This window comes from Pinus tabuliformis, chromosome 7 (genome assembly GCF_031772625.1).
Source record: "Pinus tabuliformis cultivar Carrire ecotype Pingquan chromosome 7, CPIR1, whole genome shotgun sequence".
Taxonomy (NCBI): domain Eukaryota; kingdom Viridiplantae; phylum Streptophyta; class Pinopsida; order Pinales; family Pinaceae; genus Pinus; species Pinus tabuliformis.
The window spans coordinates 800367672-800394352 of NC_142293.1; the positions used below are offsets into that span (position 1 = coordinate 800367672).

At 36.7% G+C, this 26681-nt stretch overlaps 1 protein-coding gene across 2 annotated transcripts in view; it reads left to right on the forward strand.

Moving 5' to 3' along the window:
- LOC149249985 (epoxide hydrolase 3-like) overlaps positions 1 to 26681 on the forward strand; it is a 251064-nt gene that overhangs the window by 150844 nt on the left and 73539 nt on the right. For both annotated transcript variants that reach the window (XM_089458875.1, XM_089458876.1), the window contains exon 4: positions 14983 to 15224. In XM_089458875.1, the coding sequence (XP_089315001.1) occupies positions 14983 to 15224 (242 nt within the window). The remainder of the gene's footprint in view (positions 1 to 14982; positions 15225 to 26681) is intronic.

The window sequence follows — 26681 nt, forward strand, 5'->3', positions numbered from 1 at the left end:
ATTCTTAAATTCCTTATGGTTTTGGCTCAACTCCTTTGGGTGCAAAACCCCATCCTTGGGTTCCAAGCCCACAAATGACCCTTGTGGTGCTCCACCATTCAAACCCTAAACCCTAAGGCTTGGAGAACCTCCCAAGCTACTCAATAATCAACAAGCAGAGGGAAAATTAGGGCTAGAAGAGGGGAGCACTAGACCCAATAGGGCTAGCGTTGGGCTAGGAGAGGCCTAAAGGCTTGCGGCTAGGGCTTGTGGCTAGGAAATGTTGACTTTTGGGTAGTATCGGATGTGCTCTAGCTCTGAAATTTTGTGGAGGGGCTAGAACACATGAGATCTCCAAGACCCATAAATCATTTGGTGAAATTCCACCCGGATTGTATTTTATTAAAATAATTAATATTTTTAATGGTGTTCCTAAGTCCAAACTTATGAAATTTAAAATATTAATGGGTATTAATGAAAATATGGGTGAGATTAGATGACGGCCGTTGATTTTTCAACAGGAAAAGTATAAAGGGAGGCTTGAGGTCAGTTGGAGAACATACACACAGATAGCAACACTTGACCTAATTCAAAATTATGGGGCGTGGTTTGTTGAGAATTTCGAAGTGAGCTTCTAAAGCAAAGAGGGGTAGTTCGGCAGAGGCATTGTAGTCCAAGGCCGAGAATACATAGAAGAGAGGCAGAAAAGCACCAGGGAGAGACACCGCAACTCCAGAAGGGTGATGCAGAGGTTAGAGGAGTTGACACAGTCACTTAGGGGCAGCGCTAGGGTTTTCTGTGAGGCATATCGAGCAACAATTCAGCATATTGATTTTTGAGCCAGGAAGGCTCACTAGGAGGGTGACGCAGCGCCCAGAGGAGGTGACATAGTTCCAGCGCAGAGCTGGGAGCAGCCATCGTTGCACAACACTGGGGATAGCGCAGTCACCTGTGGGGTTTGTTCATCTTGTTGCTCGATTCTCCAAAATATCTATCTCCAGATAGAGGTATTTTTGTAGGGTTTATTCTTTGTTGGGTGAGCCGAATTTGGCACCTTAGTTGTATTAAGAAATCTGCTTAATAATAAAACCCTCATATCTGCTACATCGGTTTTCCCACATTGGGTCATTGGGTTTTTTCCGGACATTCAGTACTTGATCTGTATAGTGGTGTAGGCTGCAGTGTATTTGAATTAATATTTTCTAAAAATAACTTGTTAAACGAAGAACGCAATTAGGTAATGCAAATAAGTTTATGCAGTAGGATTTCTGGTTTGTTAGATTTAGAATTTTTCACAGGAAAGGGCTAAAAAGAGGCAAGAAGAGGCCAAAAGGGAAGAGCAAAGGGTAGAAAAGGAGGAAGGAGGGGGGTCGAGGCCTCCTAGGCTAGATCCGGCCCGGGAAGGATGAAACTTGAAACCCTTGCTTAAGATTTGCAATTTTGCTCAATTTCTTCAATGGTTGGCCCTACAAAAAAATTTAGAGGCTAGATTTTATCCTCAAGGGCTTAGATCTAGCTCTATTCTATCTCTTCTTGCTTAATCACACCTGCAAAAATAAATTCACAAATGCCCAAAACCCCAATATATACAAAAAATTTCAAAATCCCAAAGCCCCAATTAGAAAAAATAATTTACAAAATTATTATACAAGTTTTATTTATAAATATACAAATATACAAGGCTTTTGAAAGAAATTTTGAGAAATAACTTTTTTAGAATTTTTTTGATAAATGGCTAAGTGTATTTCTAAGAATATATGCAATCTACAACCTTAGCAAAATTAAATAAACCATAATATTCAGAGTCCAAACAAGGTCAGCCTATGTCCACAGTTTGTGAACTTGGAGCCCAGGGACTGGGGAACTTGCAAACACTATATATTTTCTTCAAAAAACTTGTTAGACATATGGCGAATCAGATTACTTAAGATAGACCCAAAATCTACCAACAGAATGTTTTTATCCCCATCTGATGAAAAACAAACTTTAAAAACATTAAACACAATATAGGAAAGCCTATACCCAACACATACGACAAATCAATAGACAATAAACACCATGAAATGCACCCCAAAGTTTTTATTATGATTCAAATAATGTTCCCAGCAGGATAGTAGCGTTACATCAGTTTTTCTACAGAATTTCCTTAGCCAAACATCTGATGGCTTGAGACTCAAATGACTCTCTAATTTATAGATAAACCCTTCAAGTGGAAAAATAAGGGTTAGTTGGCTTGATCCTCGTCAAAATAATCTTGGTTATCGATAAATCCTTGATCAACTTTTAACCTCTGTTGTAGAAATAATTATTTTTGAGGAAGTTTCGAATTTCTCATTTAATCCATTTTTAATTTTTTTTATTAGCTCAAAATTAATTATTTTGATCTAATTTCTTAAAAAAATTGATTTTGACTTAACCACCAAATTCCAAGGGTCCAATTTTTCTTGAAATTTCCAATATTCCCTTGGTGAGGGACCTCCAAAAATTAATTCATTTTAGACATGTTGACCCTGCCGCCTACACCTACCTACAAGTCAGTTAGAAAAGCCTTCAACACCATAAGGTGTGGTTGGTGGCAGGGAACTAAGAGAAGGGGTTGTCACACTAAATCCCCTCTCTCTCCATTTAAGCTATCTCCTAGGCTAACTAAAGTTGGTGGTCCCTAATGAAAAGTTAAGTTAAAAATGATACGAGGTTCTAGGAGGAAAGTTAATTTGGATTACTTGTCAAAAATAACTTGTTTCCAAGAATTAAGTCAGCATATGAATAAATGTGCAAATTTCAATGATATCTTCAAAGTATAGACCAGTGCCTTCATGTAGATAACAATAGCTTGCTCAAAAAATGAAATCAAGATACAATGATAGACAATTCAAATGTTAGACCAGAATAAGCATATGAACACCAATTACAACTATAAAGGAAATAATACTTTGGAAGAGAATGCCCCAGATAACAAGATACATCAATTACTCATGAGCATAATGATCATCAAAGTAGCAAATACATGAAGTAACTTGAAATAGTTTTGCACCATTGAGAATATTCCAAGTACAAGAAAAACTAATAGTTGCAAAAATAAAGGAATTCACAATACTTGCATAAAAACATAAATGCTTCTTGAAATAAAAATGATATTTGTAAATAAGACTCAGATAAATCCAAGATAGCATAAATACGATAATTGCATTTGCAAGTAAAGTCAAGTGGTGATGTAGATGTGCTCTTGGTTTATTTTATTAGTTAAACTCTAATAAGCAAGATTTCAATTAAACTCCAATCCTCAGACGTCACCTTCACTAGAAAATTCAAATCTCACAGTGTGGAGTCAATAAAGGTGGAGGGTCCCTAAATGTCTATACAATCAACTTAAGTTGGAAGTTAATTTTTAATGAGGCTTTGGAAGCTTGTAAAATACAACTAACTTAAATTGCCTACTATGTCATGCAAGTAAATTCGCAAAAGTTAAGTAAATTATGGAAATTGCCTTAAACACAAGATTGCATACTCATATAAGATTTGTGAAAAATATTTTCTTTGCCTTATGATAGTTTTATGATTTACCCAAAAGCAAATAAAACTTGAGAGATGCCTTGCATGTAAGTAAATTACAATGTTTGTGACTAAGTGAACTCAAGATTGATTAGCTTTGCAAAATAAATGGACTTGAATTTGAATATGAAATTAAAATGACTTATAGAAAATTTAATTTAATGAATATGTGAAAAGTAGATTGTTCAATGTAAAGTTTCTGTATCTCAAATCAACATGTAAAATGGAGAATGCAAAACTTTAAGTTGAATTGTAACAAACTTATTTGAACAAAATAAAAATGTGATGAGTGAGGTTGTGTAAATTTTAAGCATACAATCAAAATGGAAAACATTAAGATGCAAAAGTTAATTCACCCACATGTTTCTCCCTAAATGGAGAGAAGGGATGCCATGGGTAAAACCCAAGCTCCCTCAAGATAAATAGATCTTTTATTAGCTTTTTACAATGAGTAGAAGACTCCTTAATGGGCTGCCCAAAATATGGAAGAGACAATTACAAAATAGTAGTCTATAGGAACCAAGATTTCATTCCAAGAAGTAGCAACCACAATGGCCAAGAAACAACTCCTGAAATCTAAAAATTACAAGTGCACATCCAAGATTGCCCATGGCCTCCCTAAAGTTGATCCTCAAGCATAAGCTTGGTTAATAGAAAGTATAGGAAAAAATATTTCTTGGAAAGTTCTTCCATCTGGTACGAAGTAAGGTAAAAGCGTTCTGACCCTGCAGTTATGAAGATGGCTTGTCCCCTTGTAGGAACGAAGGCACACGCTGGCTCGTAAGACTCAGAGGAAGGGTATCGTTAATGACACCTCTGTGTCCTCGCCCCCTCTTTCTTACAGTCACCCCCCTTTTTACCCTCTAGTAAGAACTCAAGAGGAAGACTTCTCAGTTAGCTTAAGCATTTTAGATTAAAAATAACCAAGACTAATTGCATCCAAATTTAGTATAAGTGCATCTCATGTTAATACATCATCATTTTACTTTACTTGCAATTTCCCATTTTTCTATTTTGATGTGTTTTGAGTTTCATTTGCAAATATCATTCTTTTCATTTCAAGAAGCATTTATGATGCAAGTATTGTGAGTCATTTACTTTTGCAACAATTCAATTTTCTTATACTTAGAATATTGATCATTGGTGTACCTCTATTTCATGTTATTGCTTTGAAAATCATTATGCTCACGAGTAATTGATGTATCTTGTTATCTAGGGCATTTTCTTCCAAAGTACTATTTCCTTTATAGTTGCAATTGGTGTTCATATGCTTATTCTGGTCTAACATTTGAATTGTCTATCATTGTATCTTGATTTCATTTTTGAGCAAGCTATTGTTATTTACTTGAATGCACTGGTTTATACTTTGAATATACCATTGAAATTTGTGCATTTATATGCTTACTTAATTCTTGGAAACAAGTTATTTTTGACAAGTAATTCAAATTAACTTTCCTCCTAGAACCTCATATCACTTTTAACTTAACTTTTCATTAGGGACCACCCCCCTTAGCTAACCTAGGAGATAACTCAAATGGAGAGAGTCTGGATTAGTGTGACAACCCCTTCTCTGAGTTCCCGACCACCAACCACACCTTGTGAGGTTGAAGGCTTTTCCCACTACCTTGTAGGTGGGTGTAGGCGGCAAGTGATAACAAGATCCACAAATTTTTCCACTTGGAGAATTTAATTTCTCTAGACATTTAATTTTGACTCTAATGAATTAAATTTTTGGCTTATGATTTAATTTATTTTTGTCAGAAAATTTAATTAATTGACACTTGATGGGATTAATAATTAATTTCACCCTCTAATATTTTAGCCATGGTGTCTAAGTATGAGGGAACATGCACTAAAATATTTTTTACATAAGATTTTTACAATTCAACCCTCAAAAGGGGAACACCTGTTCAATACAGACTCTCAAATTACATACCCAATTCTACGACACAACATGATCTAGTAGATCAAGTGATTTGCAATAAAATAATTTAGCAAATTAGCTTAAATTATTCCCAAATCATTTTTACATAAGACTCGACTAGAATACTAGGACTCACCTAAGACTTTGACGAAGAATTCTACCCTAGCTTTGGGGTGAAGTTGGAGGGAAAAACTCTGCCGACCATACGTGTTTAAAAACACAAATGAGTCAGTGAGACAAAAAACTTCATAGGATGAAATTTTCGCCAAAATAATAGGCTTACCTAGGTTGTTACATACACAAGGTCTTATTAGTATCATTTACATTATAAATTTGCAGAACGGATTTACAATGACTCAATAAACTGATGACTAAAGAGCAGATCCTTTGAAATTTTTTTGGCATATCTGTGTCCTTGGAACTTTGACAAAAAGTGTGAAACAAGGCTTATTTAGCATGGCCAAATTTTTGGAGTACCCACGCTGAAAGAGAGGTAACAAGGTCGTCCTCACTAACTCCTCTTTTAACATGGCCTCCCTAACTGCAGCTGACTCATCACAAACCCATGTGATCTTGGTGAGATAATACGCAATTGTATCTAATTTGGATGTCTTGGTGCTCCTAAGCTTCTCCCTCAACACCATTTTCTGTTGATTTTTGGTAGCATCGGATATGCTCTAGCCTTGAAATTTGGAGGAGAGGCTAAGGCACATGAGATCTCCAAGACTCAAAAATTGTTTTGAGAAATTCCACCCGGATGAGGAGTTATTAAAATAATTAATATTTTTAATGGGTTCCTAAGTCTAAACTTAGGAAAATAAAAATATTAATGGGTATTAATGAAGATAAGGGTGAGAAGCTAAGTCACTTGACACGGGGATTCGGGATTCGTAGGATACGGGGATTTGATAGTCGGATTCGGACACGTTGAACCCCCAGAACAGGATACATAGGATTCGTTATATATTATTTTATTAAATATATATATATATATATATATATATTAAAAATTAGATATTTCTTACACAAATTCTCATTAATGATACAAATTTATTTTTTATTTTCCATCCTTCATGTCCTTTTACCAAATTTCTGTTTAATTTGACATCCTACATATCTTTTTACATTCGGTTAAAATCATTTTCAAACAAATAGATAATGATACTGGGAAATCACTATATTTTCTCTTAGAATTATATTTTAGTTAACCATCTTCAAAATTCCAAATTCCATGATGACATCATTTTTTTTGAAGACTATCTTTACTAAATTTTCCTAAATACTATTGTTGAACTCAACACACAATTGAAAATGCATATATTTGTGAACGGATCGACCAAACTTGTTCCAAAACATTTTCTCATGTACAAGAGGCATAGAGTTTAGGCACACATTCATTTTCAAATAACATATAAATGGGGCTCTCTAATGTAACGAGCATAAAATGTGAGATGAATAAAACATGGTAATTTATCACAAAAGCTGATGACCCAGAGATGCCAGATTAATAAAGATTTATTAACAAATGTTCCCCAATGTGCGAACTCATCTAGATTCTACCATTGAAAACCTGTACTATGCAACTATATCTCAATAAACAACAATTGTCACCATTATATCAATATGCAGTAACAGTCACCATTAAAACACACTAAATCTGAAGGTGAAATTTACATATTCGCTAAATGGCAATTGTGACCATTATCTCAATACGTAGTAATAATCACCGTTAAAACCACACCTTGAAATTTAAGAATTCTCTAAATGGAAATGTCACTATTATCTCAATGCAGTTATAGTAGCCATTAAAACCACACCTAAAGAATGCAAATTGAGTTGGTAAAAACTCTATGCAACAACCCACACAAGAATGTACTCAAAAAATTGGTAAAAGCTTCATACCTTTAGCGACACTTTGGAAACAGAAATCCATGGGATAGTTATGCCTCAGATATGAATACCCCCATCTGTCATAAAAAAAACCACACACGAGAATGAACTCAAAAAATTGGTAAAAGCTCCAGACTCTTGGGATTCGAATCCCAAAATCGGGACACGTTGTGTCCTAGCGGGACACGACCAGGATTCGATCGTGTCCCGTTAGGACACGACGTGTCCCATTTTGGGATTCGAATCTCCAACGAATTGTGTCTGATTCGTGGGATTCAGACACGTCAGGTAGTTTGAGCGAATTCAGTTTAATAGGTGAGAAGCTTCTAAGAGACGAGGATCAAGTTTGTTTTAATCTTAGCCGTTGATTAGGGACTTAATTTCGGCCATTGATTCGTCAACAGGAAAGTAGAAGAGAAGACTTGAGGATCATTTGGAGACACGCCGATAGATACTCGGTATCTCAAGGACAATCGATTCTCAAGTAGAGGAGATCGATTTCAGAGGGAGAGTTGCAGGGTGGAGGAAGAGGAGGGCATCAACAACAAGCAGTGATTGAGGAGGAGGTGACGCAGGGACAGTGGGAGACAACACAGAGAGAGACGCAAATCTCATGCAGGCTGATGCAGAGGGACGCAAAGCCACTCAAAGCCACGTGGGGCCACGCAGAGAGACACAGGAGTGGGAGGAGAGACTCCAAACTATCAGAAGGTCTCAAAGGAAAACTCTTAGGTGTTTTCTTTCAGTTTCTCTGTAAAATTGTTCCTTGTAAAAGCAATTGCTGCTGAAGATTAATAAAGCACTCATCTACTGCACTGGTTTACCCACATTGGGTTTTTCCGGGGACAATTGTCCAAAAATAACTATGTTGATGTGATTGGTTCTTGTGCATGTATTTTTCTCTGGGTAATTGTGTGATAACTACGGTAGAATTTATTTTAATATTTGCTAAAGGGTTTCGTAAATAACTTATTGTGAATAATAAGTAGGGGAAATAAATCAGTTGCTGCAGTAGTAGAATTTTAGTTTAGAAATTTTCACATGGTATGAGAGCTGATATCCGGCAACAAGAGAGGAAAATAGATTATGGGTCAAATCAAGATGCAGAGGCATCTAGTCAAGGGGACTCACACAGATTTCTAGAAGAATGCACAAGGGACATGAATTACAATTATTCTATGTTAGCTTCCAAATTGGAAGAAGAAGTCGCTTGCTTAGCAAGCTCTGCCTCCTCGGAGGTTTGGTGTATAGACAGTGGAGCTTCTTGGCATATGACAGGAATCCGAGAATGCTTTTTCAGATTATCAGGAAGAAAGAATGAATTTTCAGATCACCATGGGAAATAAGGCAAAGTGTACTCCAGTAGGGAGAGGTACTATAGTTTTTCAAACTGAAGCAAGAGAGCAACTTTGAGCAACCAATGTGCTGCATGTTCCAGGATTGAGGATGCACTTACTTTTTGTATCTCAACTTCAAAACAAGGGCTATGACGTTTTCTTCATTAAGGAGAAAGTATATGTCAAACACCCGAGTTGGAAAAAGAAGGCCCAAATTGGAATGAGAAGTAATAGGTTGTACAGGTTGCAGCGAGAATCACCAATGACATTGATAGGCAATAATGGAGACAAATATTTGAATGAACTATGGCACAGAAGGATGGGACACTTACACCATGGGGCTCTGAGAATTCTCAAAAAGACAGTATCAAGAGTTCCAAAACTAAGTACCGAACGAGATGATGTATCTAGAGGGTGCGCTTTGGGCAAGTATGCCAAAGTATTGTTTTCCAGAAGTAACAATGGGGCTAAGAGTGTGTTAGGATTGATACACTCAGACATCTGCGGACCAATGTTCACAAAATATCTTAGTAGTGTTGAATACTTCGTCACCTTCATCGATGACCATTCCAGGAAGACTTGGATCTACTTTCTGAAAACCAAGGATGAGGTTTTCGGTCGATTCAAAGAGTTCAAGGCTCTAGTGGAGAATTTGACAGGAAAGAAGATAAAAGTGTTGTGCTCAGACAATGGTGGAGAGTAGGTTGACAAGGACTTCACCGATTTTTGCGCTAAGACATTAGAAGAGAGTGGACAACTCCCTACAATCCGGAGTAGAATGGATTAGCAGAAAGGAAAAATAGGACTATTGTGGAAATAGCTAGGGCAATGTTGTATGATCAGGATATGCCTAAATTCCTGTGGGCAGAAGCATGCAACACGACAGTTTATGTCCAGAACAGGACTCCACACAGGGCATTGGGTAAAATCACTTCGGAGAAGGTCTTCACCGGGAAGACACCTGAAGTCAACATTTCAGGATATTTAGGAGTTTAACGTATTGCCGTATACTCAAAGAGAAGAGAAAGAAATTAGGTCAAATTGATGAGAAAGGATATCTTGTGGGATATAGCGAAAATGCTAAGGCATATAGAGTTTATCTTCCACGGAGTAGGAAGGTAGTAGTTCGGCGAGATGCAAAGTTCATGGAGGAAAGAGCTTTCAGGAAATCCTGAGAAATTCCTTCTGAGGAGCAGTGGAAAGACAAGCTGTTGGTCAAATCACTTCAACCAACGGAAACTAGTACCAGAAAGTCTCCTGAAGACAAAGCTTCAGAACAGGGGGAATCTCAGGAAGAGGAAGCACTGATAAATGTGCCTACTACTAGTGGAAGAACGAGCCACAAACTCCGACAAATTCTACGGGATGCAGAGGACTTCATTGGTGCACCCCGGAATAGTAAAAGGGAGCGAAGACGGCCAGACAGATACCAGGCCTTAGTAGCTCAGGTTGGGGAACCTTCTAGTTTTCAGGAGGTCGTTCAGCATCAAGTATGGGTCGATGCTTTGGTGGAGGAATACAACTCTATAATGGTCAATGATGTCTAGGAAGTTTACCTAGGCTTCAGGACAGATCAGTGGTAGGTTCGAGATGGATCTACAAGGTCAAATATGCTGTAGATGACAGTGTGGAGAAATACAAAGCCAGGTTTGTGGCTAAGGGGTATCGTCAGAAGGAAGGGATAGACTATGAAGAAACTTTCACCCCAGTTGCCAGGCATACTTCTATTAGAACCGTGATATCTCTTGCAACACAGCTGGGGTGGGATATTCATCAGATGGATGTCAATACGACATTCTTAAACGAGGTAATAGAATAGGAAATATACATTGAACAGGCAGAAGGTTTTGAGACACATGAGAAGAAATAGCATGTATGCAGATTAAACAAATCCTTGTATGGGCTTAAACAGGCACGTAGGGCATGGTACGGTCGAATTGATGGCTACTTGCAGAAGATGGGGTTCTTCAAGAATGACGCAGATCATTATCTCTACTATCTGGTCGTAGAGAATGAGCCTCTAATCCTAGTGTTATATGTGGATGATCTCTTCCTGACAGGATCATCCAGGCTCATCAAAGACTGCAAGAAGAACCTAGCCACAAAATTCGACATGAAAGATTTGGGACAGATGCATTATTTCCTGGGGCTAGAATTTTGGCAGTAGAAGGGTGAGATCTTCCTTAGACAAGGGAGATATGCTACATAAATCTTGAAGAGATTCAGGATGCAAGACTGTGGATGTATGGCTACTCCAATGATAACCAATTGGAAGAAGAATGATGCATCATAATATAAAGACGTTGATCCCACCTTGTACAGGCAGCTTTTAGGGTCCCTAATGTATCTAGTCAATACCGGGCCAAACATTTGTTATGCTGTCAACACCCTGAGTTAGTTCATGGTGGAACCTAAGAGGGTACACTAGGCAACAACCAAACATGTTCTCAGGTATATACAAGGAACAATCGAGCATGGACTATTGTACACCAGAGGCAATGACATCAGGCTGAGTGGGTTCACTGACGCAGATTGGGTTGGAAGTTCAGTAGATTGGAAAAGTATAACTGGGTACTGTTTTAACATTGGATCAGGAATGACCTCCTAGTGTAGTAGGAAACAAAAATCCGTGGCTCTGAGCTCAGCTGAAGCAGAATATATGGCAACTAGCACAGCTTTGTGCGAAGCCATATGGCTTAGGAAATTGCTTGTGAATCTATTCAGGAGAATGATGGAAGCGGATAGGATCATGTGTGATAGTCAAAGTTGCATCGAGCTCTCTGAGAATTCAGTATTTCATGATCGGTCAAAGCACATTGATATCAGGTGTCACTTTGTCAGAGACTGTGTCCAACGAGGGGCAGTACAGTTGAGATACACTCCTACAGGAGAACAGGTGGCAGACATCCTCACCAAGGCTCTAGGAAGAACAAAGTTTGTTTATTTCAGGGAGTAAATGGGGATGGTAAAGAATCCATTTCAGTAGCAAAAATGGATAAGTGTCAGGAGTTGCAGTGCAGGAGTTAGCAGTGGCAGTGCTATGGGCAGTATGATGCAGCATGTTGAGAGGGAGCTGCAGTACAAGTGCGGCAGTGGCAGTGTCATGGGCAATAGTACAGGAAGCAGCAGTACAATGGATGTGAGGTAGCAGGCCAAGCATCAACATAGGTACCGATGCAGAAGATCATTGTGATGTTTCTATAGTGAAACATTGCTATAGCACATTCCTCGCTAAGAGGGAGTGTTGATTTTTGGTTGCATCGGATGTGCTCTAGCCTTGAAATTTGGAGGAGAGGCGAAGGCACAGGAGATCTCCAAGACCCATAAATCGTTTTGAGAAATTCCACCCGGATGAGGAGTTATTAAAATAATTAATATTTTTAATGGGTTTCTAAGTCTAAACTTAGGAAAATAAAAATATTAATGGGTATTAATGAAGATAAGGGTGAGAAGCTTCTAAGAGATGAGGACCAAGTCTGTTTTAATCTTAGCCATTCATTAGGGACTTAATCTCGGTCGTTGATTCGTCAACAGAAAAAGTATAAGAGAAGACTTGAGGATCATTTGGAGAAACACCTGCAGATACTTAGTATCTCAAGGAAAATCGATTCTCAAGTAGAGGAGATCGATTTCAGAGGGAGAGTTGTAGGGTGGAGGAAGAGGAGGGCATTAGCAACAGGCAGTGACTGAGGAGAAGGTGACGCAGGGACAGTGGGAGACAACACAGAGAGAGACGCATTCTAGAGAGAGACGCAGAGGGACGTAAAGCCACTTAGAGCCATGCTGGGCCACGCAGAATGACAGAGGGGTGAGAGCAGGGTCTCCAAAGTGTCAGAAGGTCTCAAAGGAAAAGTCTCAGGTGCTTTCTTTCAGTTTCTATGTAAAATTATTCCTTGTAAAAGAAATTGTTGCTGAAGATTAATAAAGCCCTCATCTGTTGCATCAATTTTCCCACATTGGGTTTTTCCAGGGACAATTGTCCAAAAATAACTGTGTTGATGTGATTGGTTCTTGTGCATGTATTTTTCTCTGGGTAATTGTGTAATAATTGTAGTAGAATTTATTTTAATATTTGCTGAAGGGATTTCGTAAATAGCTTATTGTGAATAATAAGTAGGTGAAATAAATTAGTTGCTGCAGTAGTAGAATTTCAGTTTAGAAATTTTCACATTTTCTTGTTGTGATTGTCAATCTGGTACAATTTTGTCAAAGCCTCCTACATTTCGCTCGTTGTTTTCTTTCTAGAAAGATGAGGGATCACATGATCCTTCACCCGATCTAAAATGATTCTCCTGGCTTTCACATCCTTTTGGTTATGGGCAGCCAATTTTGTAGCATCGATAGGAGGGGTGAGTTGTTGATCTGAAAACTCGCAAATCCCATTCTCCATTAATAGCAATGCTATCCTCTCCTTCCAAGGGCTGTACTTGGCTGCACCCTCCCACCAGTCTTCAAACCTTAGCCCAATTGCAACCATCCTCACAACATCCACATCAAATACTCAACCTAGAAAAATACGAGTGTTAGAAAATAATTATTATGCCCTAACCCTTGTGACAAAATCGATCTTCCTTTTCCTTAGAGATTAGAGCTCTGATACCTTGTTAAATTTTCCAATACCATATCTGATTTAAGTTCCTAGCAATTTATTTTATATTGAGCAAATATATTCACCCAACAAATTACTTTTTGAAAAGTTGTTGAAGAAAAATACACTGGTATTTTAACTTAAATAATTTGTAGTGGAAATTTAAATAGAAAATTAGTTACAAACACAATAAAATTTTCACCCTCCAAATTCTCCTTCAACTTTTATTACTCAAGAAAATTAAGGGCCCCCTTAACAAGGAAAATGGCCCTCAAAGTATGCACAAAAATACAGTTAATGGAACTTGGAAAAATTGGCCCCCAAAAATTTATCTTGCAATTTAGCTGGTATTTTCTCACTAGTTTGGCCCTGCTTAAGTTGCTTGGCCCCTCCACTAGTGTGGCTTCAACCCTCCTGGCCTCCCCACACTCTCGACATACTTTTACGAACTTGGCCTCAACCTGCTCGGCCTCTTCAAGCTTGTGGCACACTCTCAACCTTAACCCATGTAAATCTTAGCACTCCTCTTGTGTGCTTCACCTGCAAAAATTGTGCTCACTCAAACTTTCAGCTGCACACTTTTCTTTTTCCCTTCAGTCTTGAGTCTCTCACTCATCTTGAGAAGTTCACTTTTGCAATGATTCGATGTCTTCCATCTCTCCCTTAGATTTCTTTTATAATTTCTGATTGAGCTAGATCTCAAACCCTAGATCTCCTAAGTGATGAATGGCTAGGATTAGATCCTAAGCCTCACTTGAGATCAATGGTAGAGATTAGATCTAACTCACTAAAGTAAATTAATTTACTTTTCATTAGAAAACCTTAGCCCAATAGCCAACATTAATTAATAAATTAATCAATGTGCTTTTCCTAAGTTAGACTTAGTAAAAAGATCATAAAGGTTACTTACTCAACATGAGGAAATATCTAAAGAGGCTTTTGGACATCTTCTACATGTTTGATACCTAGCCTATGCAGAAGCACCTGTCCGAGCTATCATCAACAACAGCTGAAGCTCAATATTTGTACAGTTTTTAATTGGCAGACAAGCTTTAGAGACAATTTTCTAGACTTTAAAGTTATTGAATGGATTTTGAAATTGTGCCTCTCTTGGAAAGTTTGATTTTAGTGATATTTGTCGTTATATAATATTTGATTGGTTGCACTCTTATTTTCACAGTTTATTCTTCTTGTAGATAGTTCTTCTCTAGAGAGTTGTGATACTAACAAATTGAGCACATCATTTTTGTGTAACTGTGAAATAGCAAAATTACAAGCCAAATTCTTCTGCAGGGGTAGACCTTTGGGAAAAATATATATTTTCAATGAACCCCCCAGGAACGGAGTGGGATTCTCACTATTTTTACTGTGACTTGAGAAATTTAATCGGATTTGAACACCTCCTGTATGAGTTTATGGGACATTTATATAACAGCTAAGTAGTTTACTGTTATACTATCTGTTTGGCATCTTTGTATGCAACGTTCTTACACTTGCAGGACAGCGTTTTATATGCAATCTATTTCTTACACTTGCAGGACATCGTTTTATATGCAATCTATTTCTTACACTTGCAGGACATCACTTTACCTGAAATCGATAAACCTCTTAAGAATTTTTCCAAAGTTTTCAGATGTTATTGTTTTTATTATAATAATCATACACAGTGGTACTTGTTTTGACTGACCGTCAAGACTTGGGGAATGTTTTAGGAGCCTGGAAGAGTAGAAGAAGAATTTGCCCGTCATGGTTGTACAACAGTTGTCAAAAAGTCTCTGTTGTTAACCAGTACAGCCCTGTTCGCTGCACCTCCAGAAAAAGGAATTATAGATGTCATAGAGACTCAACCAACTATTCCTTCTTGGATCACAGAGGAAGAAATCCAATACTTTGCCAAGCAATTTGAGAAGACAGGTTTTACTGGAGGTCTTAACTATTATCGAGCAATCGATTTGTATGTTCTCTATCCTAAATTTACAATTAGATTGCTTAACAGACATATTTTATTTTGATATTTTAGTTTACTGATTGTTGGTTTATCTTTTTTTTTTTATTGAAAAATACATCTTTTATTTATAGAAAAATATTTACAAATTGCAAAGCAAAATATGGGTGTATACAATGAACATCATAACCTCTACCATAATGTAAATAGAACTGAAATAAAACCAGATTATGCTATGGGCTTTAAAGATTGGGCATTTTTGATCAACAGTGCACCCTTAGTGCACCCTAGATAGGTGCTGGTGGTGTACCTCATCATGCCACATAGTACAAAAAGAAGATGGTGAGTGAAGCGAACAAAGTTCCTTCTATAAATTAATTACTCCAGAAAGCTTGGAATATAAAGATATCCATGAGGATACAAATATTATATTAAATAAGTGAATAAGAATGATAATGAATTACAATGAGAACGAGAGGCTTGCTTATATACTAAGCAAGTGTCTCTTCATGAAGAGTCATGTCTTATTAGACATGCCTCTTCAGCCTAATTACTAGCTTAACTAATTATTATTTATGATTTATCTTTGTTATTTACTTTTATATTATTTATATATATTTTATTCGTTACATTGCCTCCTTCCTTAGCTTAACTAATTATTATTTATGATTTATCTTTGTTATTTATATTTATATTATTTATATATATTTTATTCGTTACATTGCCTCCTTCCTCGAAGAGCTTTGTCCTCAAAGCTTGTCGATGAAAAAGGCTTGACCTCTTTTTCGGCTTCGAACGTCTTTCTCTCTTGGAATAGTCATCCTCGTTGATACAAGTTGATATGATCTTCTTAGTGATAAACAAAATTGTCGCACTGAGAAAGATTAATCTTCTGTGTAATATTCTGATCACTGGAATTTTGTAATGACTTGTTAGCATAAGACGGGATTGAGATTACATCACTATTATCTAGAACAGTGTTACTTGGGAGCGGGAACGGGAGCGGGGAGCGGGAGCGACCATTTTTAGAAGCTCCCGGTTTGGGAGCGAATCCGGGAGTGATTTTTAAAAAATATATATATTTTTTATATTTTTTAATTTTTGATACATATATGTCAACAAAAACATGTAGAATGATGAATTAGATATAAAAAACATAAAAAAACATAGATTGATCATTGAACCATATCACATCAATCATCTAGATTCTAGAAATTATAATCTTCATCAACCATGTCCACAAGTTAGTAAAATACTTATTACAACTGCAACATAATGAGTCTCGTGAATCATGATTCATCAAATTCAATCTTAAAGTTTCAACTTCAAGCTTTCAAAATTGAAAATTCAATATATAACATTTATCATCATTGATCACCAAAGTTGTACTTGTAAGCTAAGTTTAACGGTTAACCATTACAAGAAGTAATATCTTAGATATTTCTAAGTCCTAACTTCTAACTGTTAACATGAAATGCAATGTTATAAAATGAAACATGAATAATGAAATGAAATGAAACAACTTTAGTCTTCCACGAAGCATCATATTCATAATTCACAATCATTACCAATGAGTTATAATTGCCAACTTCAAACTTCAAATTTTCATTGTCACAGTCATATATTGTTTACAAAAAATATCATTATGATATGAAAGAGTCAAGAGTCAAGAGTCAAGGACTCAAGACTCAACAGTTATGAAAACTAATAGAAACTAGAAAAGACAAGTAAACTGTAAATCTACATGTGGCCTTTGCCACGAGAGTCTCCAGGAGTATAAGCAGGCCGTGGTGGTCTTCTAGGAGTCTCCCACACAGACTGACAACCAGAACTAGAAGGCACATGCCCTCAACGTGAGGGTGTAGATGGAGGTGGCGACAGCAAAGGAACAAGACTCTGACCTCGAGCACTGCTACTGGATGGTGGAGGTGGAGGTGGCATGGCTACTGCAGCCGCAGCTGCTTCATCTTCATCCCTTATAAGTTCCTCTTCCAGTTCTTCAAGATGCACTATACCATCCTCCAAATTGTCATCCTTTGGGTGATTGTCCCAAATTTTATATGTGGGATCCTCATAAGCCCGATCACAGTAATGACTTAACAACCTCAAGTTGTAGTGCACATAAACCAAGCTTTCTGCTCGGTTTTCATTGAGTCTGTTTCTTTTCACATTGTGTATGAAGCTGTAGGTGCTCCAACACCTCTCTGCAGAAGAAGTATTCACAACTTGTGATAGAACTTTTTTTTCCAATTTTGGCAAAAGTCCATGGCCGCCATATGTTTCCCACCATGTGAGAGCATCAAATCTGTCTCTGTCTTCCATGGCATGGAAGGTACCAAACAAACCAGTGCCACTAAAGTATTTGCCTATTTCAAGGCGCACAACTACACATTCCTCCCTGTCAGGTATCAACTTTTCCGATGCTTGTAAATATCCACTAGTTACTTCTGCATCTAAATGGGGTTTGGTCCTAATGCCACCCCCTGGTGCAGGTTGGCCCAACCAAGATGTAGAGTAGTATTTTGGCTTAAGGATATATGTCAAGCAATGTAGTGGAAGATTAAGTTTATTCCACCGTACACACACAAAATCGTGAATCATTTTGTACAAGTCGGGATCTTTGTTATGAACAATATCTTTTATTTTCCCCAACATGGTATCCATCTGCTCATACACCTCGCCAATCACTGGTTTGTCTGTATTTGCAAACCGAATCATGTGATAAATGGGCTTGGTGAAATCCAACACTTGCCTCACACTTGTCCAAAACTGGCCATCAAGAGTGGCCTCCTCCACCAGTTCAAAACCTTGCCTGTCAGCTACATTTGTAGCCCTTTCCTTTAATACCTGCCAATGTGGACTTGATACCATGCTAGCCAATGACTCTCTTACCTTCAAAAGGTGCCTGAAGGTGAGGTAATAGCTACCAAATCTGGTCTTTGCAATCTTCAACAACTCCAATCTCGAGTGATTGCGGAAAAGGCCATGTGTATTGCTATGATTTGTAATAAATTTAATCATTTGTTTGCCTTTCTTGTACAAATCACCAATCCATTGGTATTGTGCATTTTTGTTCTTGACAACATCATGCATCAGAAGGTTCAATGTGTGAACCAAACATCCAGACCAAAATATGTTGAGGTATTTATCCTCAATAATTGCTCCCGCTACCTTACAATTAGGAGCATTATCAGTGATGACTTGGATGACATTGTATGGCCCAATACGGTCAATTGTTTCAAGTAATGCTTCTGCAATGTTGATGCCGGTCCTGAACTTGTCTAAGTAATCATGTGTAGTTAGAAAGATGGCACCACTAACAGACACAGCAAGAACACTTATCAATGGCTTGCCTTTTACATTTGTCCATCCATCAGATACAATGGACACCCCATGGTCAGTCCAAGAACTTGTCATTCTATTCAAATAATGTGATATTTTTGCGTTTTCATGATCAAGTCCAACGGTTCTTGCCTTGTCATACCCAAGGCTCTTATATCCTTTAGGGGCATCATTTATGGCAGAAACCATTTCGTGCCAATAAGGTGAGCGAAGAACATTGAATGGTATCCCACATGCATAGAGAAACGTGTAAACCTTTGAATCCACATCATTCCTACACCCCTCATCAAGGAAATCTGATATGGTTCTACGCCTTAAACCTGATGACCCTGTGCCTCCATATCCACTGCCTTGGGAGGATGCTGAAGGAGTTCTTTGTGCTTGTGATTGTGAGCTTGGTTCAAAGAAACCCCTTGATTTTTTTTATTTGTATTGGGCTTCCTCCTCTTCCCTTATGTATTTGGCTCTATCTGTTGCTGACACCGCTGGACAAGTTTTGATTCCTATTTGTTTGTCTCCATCCCATGGCCTTTTCCTGCAGAGGTGTTTTTTGTCACGGGTGTATGAACCTGTGTAATCATTGTTGCAATGGGGGCAATGAAATTTAGTGGTTCCACCCCCTTTCCCTGCTTCAGGCCTGTTAACATATTTCCACAATGGGGTTTGTTCTTGTTTAGTTTTTTGAGAGTCATGCTCACCCTCCTCCAGCTCCTCACCGTGGTTTTCATCAAATCCACTTTCTCCAGCTTCTTCATCCCCCTCTTCATTTTGGCCCCTCCGTTTCTTACTCTCCAGCACCATAATAACCATAAAAGGGACCAAGAAGAGGAAAATCCCAAGAAATATAGCCAGGTCCATGACGCTTGATATTTGTAGGCTTCTGAATCTGCAAATTAATTTAATTTACTTAGATTAATTAATTTAATAATTTTAATCTATTAATTTAATTTAGATTCATAATTTTTTTACTAAATATAGTTAATAAACTAAATTAAACTACCTAAATTACTACCTAACTAAATTAAACTAACTAAATTACTAATTTACTTACCTCTCTGCAGGCTTGCTCCTCGCTCCTTTGCTCTTGCTCTCCTTGCTCTGGCTCTCATTCAATTGATAATGAAATGTTTGTTTGCCCCATTGGGCTTTTAAAACAATTTTTTTTTTTTAAATTGGGAATTTTTTTCGCGTCCGCGGCCGATTCGCTCCCGGAGTGAATATTTAACGCTCGGGAGCATTCGCTCCCCGATCGCTCCCGAGCGTTAAATATTCGCTCCGGGAGCGACGGGAGCGATGCTCCCGATGTCGCTCCCTAAATTGGCAGGGAGCGCAAATTTATTTATCGAGAGCGCGCTCCCGAGCCGCTCTCGCCCGGAGCGCGGATTGGGAGCAGGAGTGAGGGGGGGGGGGGAGCGCTCCCCCGCAACACTAATCTGGAGCATCAATTTGTTGTTTCTGGTCTGAATGGTACCGATACGTAGCATGGTTGATTGGTCTACTCTCGTGATTCGGATGTCGATATGGAGTTCTTAGATTTTCTTCTGGCGAAGATGTTGTTGAATTGGTTATGGAACATTCACTTTGGATGTCCATTGTCTGAACTGCAACATCTACGTGTGTCGTTTCTTCAACTGACTTGTCTTCTTGAGTTGTCATATTCACTAGATCGGTATTCGTTCCCTTATTTTCAACTTGGACTGCTACGACTGGAGATTCGGATGCTTCTTCTTGAGTGAATTGTTCCAACTTATCTTTTAATGCTTTCTTATCATCCTTAAGCTTCTTAATTTGGGTGAGTAGACTTTGATTATGGTTTTTCAGTCGTAAAAGTTCTTTGATTTTTGATTTATCAACCTTATTTTCAGTGTTTTGAATTTTAAAATTTTCATCTTTTAGATCTTTGATTTGTTCTAATAAATTTTTATTAAGGTTCTTTAAACAAAAAGTTTCCTCTTCTTGTTCTGATAAGTGCTCCTTGAGTTCCTTCTTTGATGCTTTAGCTTTCTTGACTTGTTCGAGTAGCTTTTCTTGGTGATCTCTTAGGCGCGAAATTTCTTTGTCTCTGCTGCAGATGACTTCTTCAAGCTCTTTTTGCTTCTTTGATATAGTTTTTTTGTTATCTTGAAACATCAAATCTGAGATATCCTTAAGGTCTTCTAATGAAGATTTTATTGATTTTGATTTACTTGTTATGTCTCGAAACATGACCATCTTCCCTTTATAAGGAAACGTCAAAACTTGTTTCTTTATGTTTAACATGAATGTACCCAAATCCTTAAACCAGGGTTGACCGAGTATGATGTCAGTGTTTCTATCCGTCCTTACAACATGAAATTGAGATATGTAGTCATAATGACCTACTGTCACTTGTAGATCACTAATTTTATACTTGTTTTGGTCAGATATATTTTTCTTTACACCAATGCTTAGCTTTGGAATTAATAGTTGATTTGCCAAGTTGATGTTGATATAATTTTTATCATTGCTTGGGTTGATGGCGACATTAACTTCTCTTCCTTGGATATTTCCTTTTAATGTAATTACTTTGTGATCTGTAACTGAAAGACCATTATAGGAAAACCTTTCTTCCTTCATCATTTTAACTTTGTATGGAATATTTTTTTTTTCTTTAACTTATTTTATCTCCCTTTATATATATATATTTCCAATATTCTCCCTTAATGTGGATTGTTAAAAACTTGAATACCCTTTAATTAAAAAAAATACTCATTTATATTGTTGCCCTCTATATATGTATGTATTTCTTTATATTAAGACCCTTTTTCAAAATAACTTTATTATCTTAAAATAGTAATAGTTTCACTTCTTCCTTTTTTAATAATAAATTGGTCCCTTTTTTATATACTTAATTACTCCCTTGATAACTTTTAATGTCACCCTACTTAATATAAAAGTCACACTTAATATAAACTTTTATGATGTCACCACACTTAATAAATATAAAGGTCACGTCTTTTCATATGACACAGTCACGATGTTCACAATACTTTTTAAGTAGAAAGTATTATTTATCTTTCACGTAAGAGCTTTTGTATCCCTGTTTTTTCTTTAACTTTTAAAATACCATGGGCTATTACCATGGGTTGTTTTTAAAACCTCTTGTAAAAAGTAATATTTACCTTTCACGTAAGAAGTAAAACATATTCCTTTTTTTTTTTTTAACTTATTTTATCTCCCTTATATATATATATATATATATATATATATATATATATATATATATATTTCCAATATTCTCCCTTAATGTGGATTGTTAAAAACTTGAATACCCTTTTACTAAAAAAATACTCCTTTATATTGTTGCCCTCTATATATGTATGTATTTCTTTATATTAAGACCCCTTTTCAAAATAACTTTATTATCTTAAAATAATAATAGTTTCATTTCTTCTTTTTTAATAATAAATTGGTCCCTTTTTTATATACTTAATTACTCCCTTGATAACTTTTAATGTCACCCCACTTAATATAAACTTTTATGATGTCACCACACTTAATAAATATAAAGGTCATGTCTTTTCATATGACACGGTCACGATGTTCACAATACTTTTTAAGTAGAAAGTATTATTTATCTTTCACAGTAAGAGCTTTTGTATCCCTGTTTTTTCTTTAACTTTTAAAATACCATGGGCTATTACCATGGGTTGTTTTTAAAACATCTTGTAAAAAGTAATATTTACCTTTCACGTAAGAAGGAAAACGTATTCCTTTTTTTTTTTAACTTTTAAGTTTTTAAAACCACGGGCTTCTCCACGTAAAAAGTTCTAAATATACTTTGATTTTTTTATGTTCTTTTATTTTTTTACTTTTTCTTCTTCTTTTTTCTAATTTATTTACTTAATAGTTTTTTTTGGTTAATTCTTTTTTTATGGCCAAAGGTCAAGTAGCAAATTTTCTTTTAATTTTAATTTTAATGGCCAAAGGCCTAGAAAAACGGAGAAAAGGAGAAACTCCCAAATTCTGAGCAAAATGCTTCAATTATATGGCAAAACTCAAAATTCTGAGCAAAATGCTTCAATTATATAGCAACAAAGTTGACAAATTTCGATAGCCAAAGACTTGGATCAGAGAATGAGCTTTGTGCACAGGTTACACAACCTAGAGGACCGAACTGCTTCGATACCAAATGAAGTGAACAAAGTTCCTTCTATAAATTAATTACTCGAGAAAACTTGGAATATAAAGATATCCATGAGGATATAAATATTATATTAAATAAGTGAATAAGAATGATAATGAATTACAATGAGAACGAGAGGCTTGCTTATATACTAAGCAAGTGTCTCTTCATGAAGAGTCATGTCTTATTAGACATGCCTCTTCAGCCTAATTATTAGCTTAACTAATTATTATTTATGATTTATCTTTGTTATTTATATTCATATTATTTATATATATTTTATTCGTTACAGTGAGCTAGCCTCATGCTCAAAAACAAACTTACACTTTATCTTCCAGCTGCCAGTGAATGAATAAGGCTTGTTGTCGCGCGGATTGACACGACAACGCTCAGACCGGGGGCTGTCACTCTGATCCCCGATCCCTCCGTTTAAGCCTGTCTCCCGCGGCTAAGGGGGGTAGTCCCTGTGAGATGATGAGACCAACTGTTGACCAGTTGGTTGGGAGACACGAGATACGATATAAAAAGCACTAAAATGATTTGATTAATTGAGCAGACCAGTGCCTTATAAGATTGTTATTAAAATGATTACTTGTTAAATGATATAGAAATATGGACCATGAACAGCAACCATCTATCATCAGCTAAATCACATGACCAAAACGATATCCAGCAATTGAAAACTTCGAAAAGTTGAATGGTTAAAACCACCACGAGAATCGTAAATTATTAACCAGATATCATATTTCGTACCTCAAACTTGAAAATTTAGCATCTCAGCATAAAACATATAACGCGAAAGTTCCTGAGACTGGCAAAAATAATTTCCCACAAAATTTTTATTTTTCAATTTTTTTATTTTTTTTTTTATATATATAAAAAATTAAAAAAAACTATTTTAAAATCTAAACAAAATAAATCCTAACAAAGTCCTAAATTAAATCTAAAAAACTAAGTATTAAAATCTATTTTAAATATAACACAAAACTATAAAAAGTCTAAATTAAAGCTAAAACATTAAAATACAAATCTAAAAAAAAACAAAAATCTAAAATCATTTAATCTAAAAAAATAAAAATAAAAAAAACCCTTTGAAAATATATATATATATATATATATATATATATATATATATATTTTTATATTATGAAAATCCTAAAAAAGAAGAAAAAAAAAAAAAAAAATCTAAAACTAAACTTTAAAATCTAACTAATATCTAAAATAATGAAAATCTAAAAACTAAATATAACCTAACTCTAAACTCTACAGGTCTAACACTTTTCTCATTATATCTAAAGTAAATAAACAAAACCAACGAGGAACTATACCTACGGACGCATATATATATTTTTTGATTTTTATTAAAAAAACAAAACAAAAATAATAACCTACGTCTAAATACCTGAAACGCATCAAAACAAAAATACAAGACGTAACCTAGCCGTCAACAGTTTGAACGCTATGACAGAAACGCTTCAGAAGTAATTCAAATGAGGGCACAGACGCAGAGATTTGAGAATCGGTTTTACCTGCTGACAATACGTTTACCTTCTAACGCTGGATGAAATAACATGTTGCTGCGGCGTGAATGGAGCTCGATGCTCAGCTGAAACCAAATTTGTTAAAAAATCGACTGCTACCGCCCGAGGATTGGAGCATGACTGTTTTTTTTTTACCCATACGCCCAGGTTTCTTGGTTTTTTTCTTGTCTTTTGCTGGCGTGTTGACAAAACTCTGAAAACGGTGGAAAATTTATACGACGGCGGGTCAGAGACTGCATGTGAAGAAAGGATTTTTTAACTGGGGAACACTTGAACACCGGGGTTTAACGTGGTGTGTCGACTGAAACCAGATCCGCGGGCCAAGAGAGACTCGATGAATAGACCGATTCTTCCTCAGATTTCATGATTCGTTCTTGTCTTTGACAGGCTGACGGTAAATATGGCTCTTACGGCTCTTATGATATGACTCGGATTAGCCAAATCTTTGCGGCGGAGTGGAATCGTAACCCCAATCTACAGCTATGAATTTTATTTTTGAGACAAATCAAATAGCGTATAACCCTGAGCCGAAATTTGATCCTTGTTTACTGAATGAATGAAAATGCCAGTACAACAGTTGAAAGATGGCCACGATTGTAAGCACAGGATTGCTGTAATCTGGACAACCACGAACTCCTGAAAATCTGATCTTGATGAAAACCCTGTACACGAAAACAAAACCCTAATGAAAGCTGCATAAAACAAAAATATGAAACCCTAGATCAGCTAGTTAATTTACAGATTTGGCCCCTTAACAGCCAGATTCAGCAGTAAGCACGGACAACATTTTAAAGAACAGAAATTTCAGATCGTCACTGTGAAGAATTTCAGAAAATCTCTCATGCAAACTTAGAAAAATATACCGAATGATAGACCCAGGATCAAATCCAACTGGGCTCAACACAAAATGCTTGCGGGAGTTGGCTGGTTCAGCCGAGAACTTCCCCGAACGCCCACAAAATTTCCTTCAATGATGTTTTCTGCACAGCTCAAAACAACTGTCAACAAAGAGGGCAAAAATGCTGCTATATCTCAGGAAGTAATGGAGATACCTGCCATTACTTCAGAAACCCTAACAACACCCAAACCCCAGCAAGTGAACAAGATACCTGTGCTCACAATACTCTACAAAAAGCTATTTTTAACGGCTGAAAATAACATATGCAGAAAATGAAACAATCTCACAGCATTTTAAGAGAGTAACACCAGCAAAATATGGACCCCAAAGTCTTCTTTTATTAACCGGAAACAGATTTACAAGAGAGCTTCTTCAGTCTTAGACTCCCAGATCGAATGATCTGAAATGACCCCTAGCACCCTATTTAAAGGAAATGATCCCAACGGCTAGTTCGAGTGATCCACGTAGAAATGATCTCGACCGTTGATGAGGATCAAGACATCTCTTGATCTCATCCGTCGATTTATTCACTTAATTTTTTATTATTATTTAAAAAAAAAATTAAATTTTTAAATTTTTTATTATTTTATTATTTTTATTCATTTTTTAATTTTTTAATTCATTTTAAAATGGATCACTGAACTAAGCCTTCGGAAACATCACCTAGGACCTAGGACTTAGGACTCATGAGGGGTTTCAAAACATTTTTCGACCCTCAAGACACATTTCATGATGACTTTTACAAATTTACATCTTAAGGGGGAAAACCCCTTTAATACAGACCCTCACAAATCACCCAGCTCTGCGACACAACGATAATCTAGCAGATCAACACACTAGGATTCTCCTAAAGTTCTAATGACAAAATGCATCCCGGCTTTGGGGTCAGGTTTGAAGGAAAACTCTGCCGATCCATGGATCGGTGAGACGAAAAACCTTTCGGGACATAGATTATCATAGAAAGTTAGGTCCGCCTAGGCAATTTTACATACATGACTCTGATCTGCTTAGATTATTTACAATTCATACATGCAGACTGGGTTTACAATCAAAATGATCAAGTTGCTGATGACGGCAGGACGACACGGACATGCTGATCAGGTGCTGCTCCTTTCTGTCAAAAAAAATGGGGTGCACTGCATGGGTAGTTGACCAGTAGAGGTCAACATCGGGTTCTACTTGGAGACACATTGCTGCTTGCAGGAATGTGAGAATCCAGAATCTGCATCCATACAACACAAAAAATAAGTAGCGTCCATCCAAAAATCAGCATATACGTTAAGCACAATAAAGATAAAAGCTCTTCATTTATTAACTATCTAAAGTAGAAACGAAAATGCGGAAAAAACAAGGAGTAGGGTTAGAAATACGATACAAAGGATGCCCTACGGCATCAGATGTGTTCAATATAGTGCATACTGAGCATTTGCCTGCTTTCAGGCAAATCTGTCGGCTGCTTGTCGGATGTGCCCTGTCCAATTTTGCATATGGTAGGACTCTTTCCTATCCGAAAATCAAGCTGCTCGTGGCCGTCTGATGAG